The 13,842-nt window shown below is 33.0% G+C and overlaps 2 protein-coding genes and 1 long non-coding RNA gene across 4 annotated transcripts in view; all 3 read right to left on the bottom strand.

Annotated features, from left to right (window-relative positions):
• LOC109585246 (uncharacterized) overlaps positions 1–6,284 on the bottom strand; it is a 9,423-nt gene extending 3,139 nt beyond the window's left edge. The window contains exon 1 of the mRNA XM_020001242.1: positions 6,052–6,284. Within this exon, the coding sequence (XP_019856801.1) occupies positions 6,052–6,284 (233 nt within the window). The remainder of the gene's footprint in view (positions 1–6,051) is intronic.
• On the bottom strand, positions 2,682–3,277 carry LOC109585254 (uncharacterized). The gene is made up of 2 exons (XR_002186400.1): positions 3,016–3,277; positions 2,682–2,972 (listed from the first exon to the last, which is right to left on the bottom strand). It is a non-coding gene; the product is annotated as an uncharacterized LOC109585254 (long non-coding RNA).
• Positions 6,285–6,925: 641 nt separating the features above from the next.
• On the bottom strand, positions 6,926–12,509 carry LOC109585251 (uncharacterized). 2 transcript variants are annotated; one of them, XM_020001247.1, is made up of 20 exons: positions 12,425–12,509; positions 12,078–12,377; positions 11,649–11,924; positions 11,517–11,596; positions 11,262–11,469; positions 10,906–11,217; positions 10,761–10,856; positions 10,569–10,715; positions 10,398–10,486; positions 10,280–10,333; positions 9,912–10,010; positions 9,612–9,782; positions 9,509–9,568; positions 9,279–9,462; positions 8,579–8,812; positions 8,400–8,530; positions 8,257–8,347; positions 7,361–7,543; positions 7,180–7,318; positions 6,926–7,131 (listed from the first exon to the last, which is right to left on the bottom strand). In XM_020001247.1, exons 1-20 carry the CDS (start codon positions 12,495–12,497, stop codon positions 7,020–7,022), a joined length of 3,039 nt encoding a protein of 1,012 aa, XP_019856806.1. In that variant the 5' UTR covers positions 12,498–12,509; the 3' UTR covers positions 6,926–7,019. The 2 variants fall into 2 exon arrangements, with proteins under 2 accessions (XP_019856806.1, XP_019856805.1); XM_020001246.1 differs by having other exon boundaries at positions 10,761–10,859.
• Positions 12,510–13,842: the final 1,333 nt, after the last annotated feature.

Consider the following 13,842-nt stretch of genomic DNA (forward strand, 5'->3'; position numbering starts at 1 on the left):
GATACAAACACACACTGTACACTAACTGATCCATTCCCTTCAGTAGATACTAGCACATCTTGTACATTGTATGTAGCTTAAGGTAGAGTGAACAAAATTAGAACAATAAACAATATAGCTTACAGATAGTCACATTATTTTGATCTTCAGTAATCCCAAATAAGGAATTGATTATAATAATTTGAACAACATATGTCTTGCATGGTTTTAATCCAGTCATTGTGTATGATACTATTTGATGTGCACTAACACTATTAGTATTAACGGCATGGTACATGACTCCTTCATCAGGATATAAATTACCATATATTGTAAAACTACAGAATTGTATTGAACTGTTTACCTGTAATTACATTGACAAATGATAAAATATATGCATTACAATTATCATTACCAAGTTTATAAAATCAAGAAAAAACAAGCCACTTGTTTTGTTATATATCAGAGTGTAATTCAATATACTGATAGTGTAACCTATGAATAGGCATAAGTAAAGTAATTAATAATTAAGCTTTCTACACTCACTGCTGGTGTTGTTAAAAATATATTCACTCCCTTGTGATACATATTGTCCAATAGATGCAGTAATACTGACAGCAACATTAGTACAAGGTAATCCAGTAGTATTCAACCATGCACTAGTATCAGTGGTATTGATATAACTGATACCATTCACTAGTACATTATATGTAGGGACAGTTCCTTGTGGTATATCATCAGAATAGAAAGGAGGAGGAGACCATGACAAGGACTGATCATCGTTAGACCATTGTATGTCTTCAACTGGTGATATTCCTAATAGATGATTAATATACACGTATTATTATACTAATCAAAATGTATGTACTAACCTCTTATTGTTAGTATACTAGTGTTAGAGAACACTTGTTCATAAGGTGGGTATGATATTATGTAACAGCCAATCCCAATCCCATCATTAACAGGTAACCCAGTGATATTAAGTATTGATGATAAGTTACTACCTTCATTAGTAGTAATGACAGATATATCTCTTTGTTGTTTAATAGACTCTGACAGTGGAGCACTGTGTACTATCCAATTCAGTTCATTGCCAGTTCCTTCACAAGTAAAACTTGCTGTCTCATAAATAGGAACAGTAACAGAGGTAGGACCAACTGTTAGAACTAGAAGAAACAATGAAGTACATTCGTGGCACATTATTACCAGCTCCATCCACTGATAGGATCAACAAGAACAAGACAGTGAGACACAGGCCTAGTCCATTCTTAATCATCTTTGTTGACAAGTGACAAAGTTATAATCACAAGTTATTATTAAAATGGAAACATTAGTATAGTAACGTGATACATTACGTAGCAATGAGATAATCCCACACACATACATAAAAATACTATTAGGAGTTTATAATACAGATTCTTTATATACACATTAATAATTTGTGGTACAAAGGTGAACCATATTTAACATGCCAAAATGTCTATCAATAATATATGTACTTTCATTGTACTTGTATCAAGTTTCAAAATTTTCAGCCAAAGTAGGATTAGAAATTTTTTTTATATGGTTCCAAAATTTGGCCAAAGTCCCTGTACTGTTTTTGGCCAAATTTTGCTAAAAATGACTATAGAAGAGAATTCTTCATTTTAATAATTTTTCTGACACACATACATGTTTTTATGTTGTTTTTCAAGTTTGAGCTGATTTCGATTGCATTTAGATTTTTTATAAATTTTTAAAGTTACTCCAAATACAGGCCAATGTTCCTGTGCTATAGGCTAACACACAATGATAAAGTGGGAAAATGAGAAGAATAATGAAAAAATTGATAATTTAGATTGAATTAGTTAGGATAGAGTGAGGTGAGCATTGGAGATGGTCATTTGAATCAAAAAATTTCACTTTAAAGCAGGAGCCATGTAAATGAATACTGGCATCAGATGAAATTGATGGTAGTGCTATAGGATCTCTGGAATTTCTCCAAATGTAACATTGCCAAGCGCATAGTAAACAATGTTGAAACAGGACCAAAAATTTCACCAAAAATGACTAGGACAGAGTTCTTTCATTTTTTAAATTTTTCTGATCCATATACAAGTACTTATGTTGTTTTTCAAGTTTGGGCATGTACTTGTATCATGTACATGTATTGCAATTGATCCAATAACAGTGTACAATAACAGTGCTCATGTATAGCAGTGCCAAATGCACCATTGCCTTGCCTTTGGTTTTGTACTTGGGAAATTTTCATGAAAAACATTCCCAGAGCCACTTTTAACAAAAAAACCCTGCCTGCACTATAGCCCTAGAGCCCATATGGTTTTTGGTCAAATTTTTTAGCAATTTTAAAATTCATAAAAAATCTAATTTTGTTGGAATCAAGGTTATAGGCCAAAATCAAGCCAAAGTCCTTGTACAAGGGTACAGGGTCTTCGGCCAAATTTTTCCAAAAATAAAAAGGACAGAATTCTTCATTTTATAATTTTTCCTGATACATATACATGTTCTTATGTTGTTTTTTTAAGTTTGAAATTTTTAAAAAAATTTAAAGTTGCTCAAAAATTGAGCCAAAGTCTCTGCAAGTATAGGGTATTTTATCAAAAGTGACTAAGAGAGAATTTAAATATTTGCATATACATGTAAGAATCAAAGACTCCATTACATTTTATACATATCAATGCTTTCTATGTGATTTGACTTAATTCTGATTGACGTCTGAAATAATACGTCACTTTTTGAAAAAAAAGGAAATACAAAAATTTAGCACACAAAAGTAAAATGATAATATAATTTTACAGATCCAGTCCATACAAAATTATAATTGCTGCTTGTTTAACCTGTGATTTAATATATATGTATATAAATAATTTAATATCTAAATGATGGAGCCTCAAATTTCTATTGAATGATTCTACCTTTCCGTGCAGTCCCCATTATATATGTACAATTTCAAAAGGTTCGCTATCAGCTCTAACTTCATGAGGCTTATTAACCTATAATAATACATATAATAATAAATTATTAGTGGCTGAAAACCTTTCCTTCCTCTGCAGCTGTAGTTTGGTATGAGGTCATAGGAGCACGTTCAGGTAATAGAGGACGATCAGATCCAGCAGTAGAAGAATAAGAAACTGAATTATCCTCATGTATTGTAACACTGGGACTATTAATACTTGCTGATTCATATACTCGTGCATCAGAACTGAGGTTTTCAAATGTTTTGGTCTGTTCAAAAGCACTTGGTGAGTGTGGAGGAAGGCTTGGCTTAGTCAACACTGGATATGATTGTTTAGAAATGCTGTTTTAAGATAAAAACAATAATATTTTAGTAAAATCAATGATTATCTTAACGTAAGCATCTTATTGCTGACTTGAGTATTGTAAATAAATACCGGCATCAGATGAAATTGATGGTAATGCTATAAGGTTTCTGGAATTTCTCTGAATTTAACATTGCCAGGCACTTGATTTTTGGCCAAATTTCACCAAAAATGGCCAGGAGAGAATTTTTCATTAAAAAATTTTTTTCCTAATGCATGTACAAGTACTTATGCTGTATGTTTTCAAGTTTAAGCTGATTTTGATTGAAATTAGATTTTTTACAAATTTTTTAAGGTGCTCCAAAATTAGACCAAAGTCCTTGTACTTATGAACAAAGTATTTGGCCAAATTTTGCCAAAAATGACTAGGAGAAATTTTTTAATTTTATAATCATTTCTGATACATATACATGTTTTTATCTTGTGTAGAAAGTTTGAGCTGATTCCAATCAAAATTGAATTTATTATAAATTTATAATCATAATTTTTGACAAATTTTAAGAAACCAAAGCACTTGAAGATATCATCACCATCTTGTAGAAATTACAGCAATAAATGCATTAACTAAATAACTGTTATATTTTGTAATTACATTACATATTCATAAACAAGAACAGTCTCATAAGCTGGATTAACATTTGTGTTCAATACTGATCCTTGTACTGACTGTAGAGGTCTTGCTGTCCGTTCAACTAGAAATGAATAGTTACTTAGTTAGATTAGCTAGTGTATTAATTTAATCAGCTTACTCTGACCATATGCTGGATTATTTACTGTAATCTCAATGGAATTACCTTTAAATATAGAAATGTATATTATACTAAACAAACTAAAAATTAAACAAGAAGAAGCTACCTTCCTTTCTTTTTCTCACACACAAGATACATAAAGGTATACATCAAGGTGAGGTATCTATGGCATTTATCATACCACGGGTAATAGTTGCACAAGGCCACAGATACTGACACCAAGTTATATAATCAACTTCTACCAACCAACTTCTGCAACCAACCTCCCCTAAACCCTATTTATTCAACCTCTCGGGGGAATTTAGTGGTAAGTAAGTTATTTATAAACCTAAAATTGAGCAACCTGACTGATCAGTTACAACTAGAGGCATAGTAGTATAATGATGATTACAATCAGCAGTATTATTACAAATACTGTACTAACTATGGTACATACTAATAACACCACAACTGTGTCAGATCACATTTACTATAACTATGACAATTACCTGCACTAAGTGTAACTTTGTTCCTTTGCTTCCTCTTAATCACAGCAACCACACACAAAGTGAAGGTTATTATTAGTATCATTAATATAAAAAGAACAAATACCACACTAGTAATGACATAGACCATTGAGCTGCCAGCATTTCCTCAATAAAAACAAAATACGTAAGTGTATTTTTTATACATGTCAGTCAATACCTGGTGCATTAGTTTCAGTTCCAATAACAACAGTTGGTGATGGTGTTGTAGTGACAGAAGTTGAACTACTGATGGTAGCAGAGGAAGAACTAGAGCTGACAGCAATAACTCCTAATAATATTAATAATAATAACAATAACAAAGAATTAAAGTATCTCTTACCACTGGAGGAAGTAGCACTAGTTATAATAGTCACATACACTTGTTTAGGTTGTACACAAGTCCATGGGACAATACTTCCATTGTCACTAATGTCGTATGCAACTACAGTATAAACTCCAGTGTTTGATAGATGTATTGTTTTATCATCCAATCCTATTATATTAAAGGAGTCATTCCTTCCACTGATAGTGTGTATAAAAATAACATGACATCCATTAGCAGTTGATGATTCTTCATATACACACTGTACACTAACTGATCCATTCCCTTCAATAAATAAAAGAACATCTTGTACATTTGATGATAATGTAGCTTAAGGTAATTCAAAGACAAAAAATAAGTTAAAGTAATCAAACATAAAAACTTACAAAATGGAACTTCCAAAGAATCTTTATCAGCTCTTATATAAGCTGTATAATCTGTACATTGTCTTAATCCGGCCATTTTGTATAAAAATATCTCTTCTTTTTCATCTGCTTCAACAATCTGAGTATTGTCCTCCATACCAATAGGAAAGACTTCCCCAACTATCATATATGTACATGACTGATTACTGTGTATCTGATAAAATAACATTGGGTACATAGTTATGGAAGCAACAAATCTTACCGAACAATTAAGATTAGCAACAAATGTCTGGCTTGATTCATTAAAAGTCATTGTAACATTGTCATAAGTAATAGTATGATCTAATCAAAAACAAAAATAATTTCCTTTTTTAAATTTTACACTTACCTGCAGTGATGCTAAAGTTATATTCTCTCCCTTGTGATACATATTGTCCAATAGATGCAGTAATACTGACAGTAACATTAGTACAAGATAATCCAGTAGTATTCAACCATACACTAGTACCAGTAGTGTTAGTATGACTAGTGCCATTCACTAGTACATTATATGTAGTATAAGCAATGGCTCCTGTAATAATATCATCAGAATAAAAAGAAGGAGGAGACCATGACAATAACTGATCACCATTAGACCATTGTATGTCTTCAACTGGTGACACTCCTGTTGTAATTAATGTTATAATCATAATGTATTATGTGTATATACATTAACCTTTTATTGTTAGTGTACCACCAGAATAAGCTTGTTTGAATGGAGGATATGATACAATTTGACAATAAATTTGTAATCCATCATTAACAGGTAACCCACTGATAGTAAGTACTGATGATAAGGTACCAGGACCACCACCAGGATCAGTAAATGTGATGCCTCTATGTTGTTTAACTGATTCTGTCAGTGAAGCACTCCCTACTAGCCAATTCAGTTCATTGCCAGTTCCTTCACAAGTAAAACTCGCTGTCTCATAAATAGGAACAGTAACAGAAGTAGGAGCAACTGTTATATCTAGAAGAACAATCAAAACATAAAGTATATTCATCACACATTACCAGCTCCATCCACTGACAGGATCAACAAGAACAAGACAGTGAGAGACAAACCTAGTCTATTCTTAATCATTTTTTCTTTGCCGACTATACACTTTGTATTAAATTATAATAACATACTTTTATCAGATGAATACTAAAGGAGTATGTATAAACTGTGTAGATACATTATGTGTATATATGTGTAGATACAGGATATAGTAATTAAGTGATTCATCATACTTGATGTGATCGTTATTTGTGATGACTAGCTGCACCTTTCCAATAACAGTTAACTCATAATAAGGTCACATTGCACATACAAGTATTTTAAAGGAGATAAAAATACTTGTAAATAAAGAGTGCCAGACTCTCTTTTCTGACTTACCTTTCAGGACAATACTGTCCTGATTTCTGAAGCAAAGGTCAAATGTATATCAGGCAATCCCAGGGTTGATAATAATATTTTTGCCGAAAATGAAAAGGAAAAGGAGAGATTTTTCATTTTAATAATTTTTTGATATAAATACATGCTTTTATATTGTATTTTAAGTTTGAGTGATTCCAATCAAAATTTTTCATAAATTTTTTCAAATTTTGTTTCAAACAATGGGCAGTACAATATGTCATTAACAATGACTCGCTCTGAGTTATATAAGTTTGACTAAATGGTATTTTTTTAAATCACACAGCAAAAATAGCAAATTATTGTAGCAGCAAGTCAGCAAGGTAGCGCAGCAAAATAAATGTTACATGTACTTTTGTTCAACAGCAATGTTCTCTGCTTTCAACTCAATCGGCTGATCAGGTGGATTGGTCACTTCTTTAGAATTCAAACCATTCTCTTCCAGTTCCAATTCTCTATTGTTTACATCATGATACAATAAACAATAAAATTATTAATTATACCTAGTGTTCAAATTCCTCTTTTTGCGAACTGAAATGTAATTCAAAAGACTGTCAAGGCTATTTGCTATCAACAGGGTAATCACAATAATAAAGACATTTTTTTTGAACAACAAAAGAAAGGTCAGACCAGTAATCCACCCTAGAAATAAATTTAACTTTACTTGTGAATTGCAAAACTTACATTTTAATACTCTGTCAGGCCCAGCTTCACCATTATTATTGAAGTTATAATTATGATCCTGCACACAGTGAGGAGGTAGAGGACCATTATTATCATACAAAAGCAGCTTTCCATTGCATATGCTTCCACTCAACTGTCCGTCTGTAATCTCAGAATGTATGGAAGCTGCTACTGGCCTGGTATCTACACAAAAAGTGATTAATAATTCAAATTAATTTGACATGTAATACATGAAAACAAATGACAGTATTATATAGCCATAATAAATACAATTTACTACACAAAAATTCCCTAACCACAAAATTAACAAACGTAAAAGTGTAAAAATATTCCTATAATTGATTTCACTACATTGCAAGTACAACTTGGCCATTATTAAGACTTATAGAGGCTCTCTCTACTTTCTAATGCTATGTGTAAGCCGCCATTTTGTTTGCTGTGGCCACACCCACTTACATAAAGGAGTATGGGTGGGTGGTTGCTAAGGCTTGTTACCGTATAGCGGAAAATTTTCATGGCCCAAATATTTCGTGGATCCGTTCAAAATTCAATTTCGTGGCTTTGATTTTCGTGGTTTTCTACTTTTCGGCCATCTTGAACCGTATTAAATCAATTTTCGTGGATTTTATTTTTGTGGATTTTGAAAAAAACGCAAAATCCACAAAAATTTTGGGCCATGAAAATTTTCCGCTGTACAGTATTTCTCCAATACAACATGTATAGAAGAAATGTAAGTGTGGACATACAAATAAATATATAAATAAATATATATAGATAGCGCGACGGTGAAATCAATTATAGGAACAACCTGGGATCTTTGCCCCCAGGTCATTAAAAAAATTAATGATGATAGCAATAAACTACATGTACTTTGTATGTACTGTAGATCTACTTACTAATGATCTTTAAACTGATTTTGCCAGATGATACAGTATTAGAATGCATCTTATGGGCAGTACCAGTGTCACTATGCAAAGTATCAATGGCCTATAAAAAGTACATATATAATAAGTAAAAATTAAATAAAATTATAACTAACCTGTACAATTGTTTCGTTACTAGTGACTTCAGCAGTGTCAAGTTGTTTGATGCTGTCATTCTCATTCTCTTCCTTACCACTAGACAAGGCTGGTATCTCATTATTCACTTTTTCCTCTACTTGTGGCAGGCCTGGTGGCACATAATGAGGAACTACATAATGAGGAACTACAATCTCACCAGAGTGATCAGAATGATCATCATCATTGGTTACGTCTTTTGGTAGATCTGGTGGCATACAACGGGTCACTATCATCACATCAGAATGGCCAGAATCATCAAATTTTTCTAGTGGCATTTTACTGCTATTTTCATGTCCAGGAAACAATAATGCCACAAAAAGAGGAGCAAGCTCATTATTACCATTGATAGGATTTTCAATGGCAAACCAACGAATTGATGAGTGATTATCCTCTAAAAATAAATATAAAAAAATAATAAATTAATAAATTTGTTATTATGTAGTTTATCAACCTGGAGGTGAAGCCCCCAATTTAAAAATTAATTTCGCCATCATGCTAAATGCATGTTACACTAGTCTCACCCTGCCCCTTGGCTACTTCTGAAAAGTAGCCAAGGGGCAGGGCAAGATTAATGTCCCATTTTTTATGCAGTTTATGACAAATAAGCAACCACCCACCCATCTCTTTATGTAATTGTTAGTAAAATGGTAGCTTGAAAATGGAAAGATTTGAGCTTTTCTAGCAGTGAAATAGACACAAGTAATGTCAAAAAACTTCCAGATCTAAGCACTAGATTAAAAGAAACTCAGTGAGAGGAAATAAACACTAGTTGATGGCAAACTATTACCCTTGTTACCAGTTAATGCACATTACAATCTTATTATGCATTTTGAGTCAAAACACAATATTATACTAACCATCTTTTGGTTGTCCAGCTGATGACGCAGTACAAAGACTAGAAGCTCCTTTTGTGTGAGATTCTTCTGTAGCTTCAGAATAAAAAGGTTCATTTGGTACAACGTGAAATGAGCTTTGTTCAATGAAAGGATCAGTACTGGTGTCCAAATCATCATAGGAAGGAGAATAATCTTGGTGAACAGGCTAATAATAGATCTAATAATTATGCCATTATGATGTAATGTAATACCTCATCTTTGCTAGTACATGTAGTTGAGTTAAGATCTCCAGGAACAGTAACACTCCCTTCCTAATAATGATAATAATAATAATAATAAACTAAACCATATTACCTTATTAATATCTCGAGAAACAACAATTTCATCATCACTTTTATCATTTGTAGCAAGAGCAACAACAGTGTCATTACTTCTATATGCAGTGACAGCATCATCATCATGACCAGGTGGTAGTAATGGAGCAGTAGAATTATAAGTGGATGATGAACTGCATGTTGGCGGTCCCTAATAAGTATAATAGTGTAGGAGTACAGTTTATGTGAATCTCATTACAAAGATAGGAAATAATTTTTACAATTAGTATTATTGCTTTATGTACAGGTGGTTATTATTATAGTCAATATAATGACTCACATTAAGATTCGTGTTGATAGTGTTCTTAGTACATGGGTTCCTGGTACTATTTGGAGGTGAACCAACAGAACAAGATGGTAACAGTGAGCTGTTTTGATCCTAATAATAAAACAAAGGAAATATAGGTCATGTGCCCCCGGTAGTGCGCAACAAATAAGTACAATTAATACTGATCATGAATCTCATTATAGAGATGGGAAAATCAGTACACAATAGTACTGCATGTTTGTACTCATCAGACATCTGTTACATAATGTTACATAATCACTTTCAATCAACAAGTAGTTACACTTATTGATTCATTGTCATCATTTTATTGCTATGGCTTCCTTTTCTATAGTACAAATAATAGTATTATATAATATTACCTCATGTGGAGATGTAGTAGTGACAAGGGCACCATTCTGTTGAACAGATCGTCCCTATAATAGACAGTTGGACACAATAAAAGATTACATTATATCACATCATTGAGTGGTAACTTACATCTTGTAATTTATTAGTAGAAACATGATAAGGATCCACTATATTCAGTAGTACTGGTTCACTAGTTGGAGCTGAAGATCCTTCATCATCTGACATATCAATAACCATAGGTACATGTGTCTCATAATCAGTACGTTCTACATAATAATAATGATAATAGATAACATGTACCTGAATTCAAATCACGTCTTTTCTTCTTAGCTTGTCTCTTATACATCAAATACAAAGCTACCACTATGAGTATTACTATGAATATCACCAATAAACCAGCACCAATCGCTCCAGAAATGATATAAAACTTGGAGTCACCATCAGTTCCTGAACCTAAAAATGATATAGAGTACATACTATGTCATTTAATACCTTGTGTAGGTTCAATTCCAAATGATGATGGTATTGGAATAACAGAAATACTGATGGCAGTAGTAGAAGAAATAGAGCTGACACTGATAGTACTATCTACTAATAATAGTGACAATGACAATAAAGAATTAACGCATTTTTTTACCACTGGAGGAAGTTATAGAGGAAGTTATAGAACTCACATACACTTGTTTAGGTTGTACACAAGTCCATGGTACAATACTTCCATCATCACTGATATCATATGCTGTTACATCATATACTCCACTGGTTGATAATGTTATCAATGCACTATTGCCTGATCCAGTTATATTAAAGGATTCATTCCTTCCATTACTAGTATCAGTAAATATCACATGACATCCATCAGCAGTTGATCCTGATACAAACACACACTGTACACTAACTGATCCATTCCCTTCAGTAGATACTAGCAGATCTTGTACATTGTATGTAGCTTGCAATAAAGTAAACAATGAAACAGTATAAATGTAAACTTACTGATAGTCACATTATCTTGATCAACAATACCAAATAAGGAATTCAATACAATGACTTGAACAGTGTAGACCTTGCATGGTTTTAATCCAGTTATTGTGTATGATACTAGTCCATCAGTACTGGTATAATATGGGGTCTGTGTCACTCCTTCATCCGGATAACGGATGCCATATATGGTAGTGTTACAGGACTGTGCTGAATTGTTTACCTAATTGCAATGGTAAATTATAAATTATGCATGACAATTATCATTACCAAGTTTATCAAATTAATAAAGAATAAACTGCTTGTTTCATTATACACCAGAGTGTAATTTAATATGCTGATAGTGTAACCTATGGATGGACATTAAAAATTATATTGAGCTTTATGTTTATTGTAGTTTACCTGCAGTGATGTTAAAAATATATTCTCTCCCTCGTGATACATATTGTCCAATAGATGCAGTAATACTGACAGTAACATTAGTACAAGGTAATCCAGTAGTATTCAACCATACACTAGTATCAGTAGTGTTGATATAACTGATACCATTCACTAGTACATCATATGTAGTAATAGCAATGCCTCCTGAAATAATATCATTGGAATAGAAAGAAGGAGGAGACCATGACAATAACTGATCATCATTAGACCATTGTATGTCTTCAACTGGTGATATTCCTAATAATAATTACTAGAAAGAATGTAAAACATTGAGGGGCTCCGCCTCCAGACTGCACCTCCCAGTCACGCCCAGACGTACGTTCAAGTTCTTGTAAGTAAGGATTCGCCCAATTATTATACTATTAATCATGATGTATGTGTACTACTAACCTCTTATTGTTAGTGTACTACCAGTGTCAGAGATCACTTGTTCAAAAGGTGGATATGATATTATTTGACATCCAATACTAATCCCATCATTAACAGGTAACCCAGTGATAGTAAGTACTGATGATAAGTTACCAGGGCCACCACCAGGATCAGTAAAGGATACATCTCTTTGTTGTTTAACTGATTCTGTCAGTGGGGCACTCCCTACTATCCAATTCAGTTCATTTCCAGTTCCTTCACAAGTAAAATTTGCTGTCTCATAAATAGGAATAGTAACAGAAGTAGGACCAACTGATATAACTAGAAGGACACAGAAATTCAGTTAGAGTCTTACTGACAGTATTTACCAGCGCTATGCGCTCCTTTTGAAATGAGAATAAGACTTAACAGAAGAAGAATTCTAGTACTCGGAATATTCATCTTGCTTGCTTGCGCCATAGATAATTATTATAGTAAATGAAAGCATAGATTTACGTAGTTATAAAATCTATGATGAAAGCTATGATGAAAGCTAGGGATTGGCAACGGGGCGTAGCAACAGGAAATGCGGGCCCGCGGGTTGGGTTACCACGTGACAACCATCAGTGTTTTGATTTGGTGATTTCCCATCTCCTCCATTGGTGAAGTTGCTCTGGCAGGATTTCATTTCGAAGGAAATTTGTGCTGCTCTAGGATAGCGCTTGCTTTTGATACATAGCCTATTCCACATAGAATTTTTAGAGCTACCTGCAGCAAGGTTTTTATCTCCAAAAAGCCATTTTGCAACCAGTTAGAGGTACACAAAGTCGCCTGTTTTTGAAACACTTTATCGTTCGTAAAACACTCAAGCTTCATTATATCAATATGCAAGTTAGCTCATTCCATAGGAGATTTCAAGCTCTTTAAAATGGTTATACTTATTCGTAGCTCAAGAACAAAATTAATAAAAAGCATAAACATTGGTTAGTATTGTGTGTGAGTTTTGTTTGCATGAATTGTATTCTCTTGGAGTTATTCAAGAATAAAACAAGAAAATCCCAGTTTTTACTCCAAAATCTGTCAAAAAATCCCAACCCTCCTCTGTTTACTTAGCAACAATACAAATGAATGGAGGTTTGTCTACGCCCACGCTTCCGTTTCCAATCCCTTTCGTTTACTCTATTTGGCCTCGCATTAATTTTAATACCGGTAATTATATTACATAGTCATAAACAACAACAGTCTCATAAGCTGGATTAACATTTGTGTTCAATACTGATCCTTGTACTGGCTGTATAGGTCTTGCTGTTTCTTCAACTAGGAATGAATAGTTAGATTAGTTAGTGTATTAATTTCTAATCAGCTTACTCTGACCATATGCTGGATTATTTACTGTGATCTCGATGGAATTACCTTTATAAATACATTTTGCTAAACAAACTAATGCAAACAGCTATACCTTCTTTCTTTTTTCTCGCACACCAGATACTAGTAATGATGATTACAATTAGCAGTATTATTATAAATACTGTACCAACTACAGTACACACTAACACTACAACTGTGTCAGCTACAGCATTGGCAGACTTCACTGTACTACTATTGTCAATTGTGTAGTAAGCTAAATGAATATGATTTATAATTTTAAATTATAAAAATTAGAATTTACCTGAGAATTCTACTTCCATAGATAGCAACATACCTAAAGGTCACATAAAGACAGCAATGCATTTAAATGTTCATCAATACTTACTGGTACTATGTACAGTGCTGTAACTGCTGCTGTAGACAATAGAAGGGATAGCAA

The sequence above is a fragment of the Amphimedon queenslandica genome, unplaced genomic scaffold (assembly GCF_000090795.2).
Source record: "Amphimedon queenslandica unplaced genomic scaffold, v1.1 AMPQUscaffold_13096, whole genome shotgun sequence".
Classification (NCBI taxonomy): Eukaryota; Metazoa; Porifera; class Demospongiae; order Haplosclerida; family Niphatidae; genus Amphimedon; species Amphimedon queenslandica.

What these genes read in the sequence shown, in the direction of transcription:
- LOC109585251 (XM_020001246.1), bottom strand. Translation starts at nt 12,497, where the DNA reads ATGAATATTCCGAGTACTAGAATTCTTCTTCTGTTAAGTCTTATTCTC. An exon ending in CTACTAATAAATTACAAGAT is followed by an intron (nt 10,334 to 10,397) that starts GTAAGTTACCAC and finishes TGTCTATTATAG; the next exon opens with GGACGATCTGTTCAACAGAA. An exon ending in AGCTGGACAACCAAAAGATG is followed by an intron (nt 8,813 to 9,278) that starts GTTAGTATAATA and finishes ATTTATTTTTAG; the next exon opens with AGGATAATCACTCATCAATT.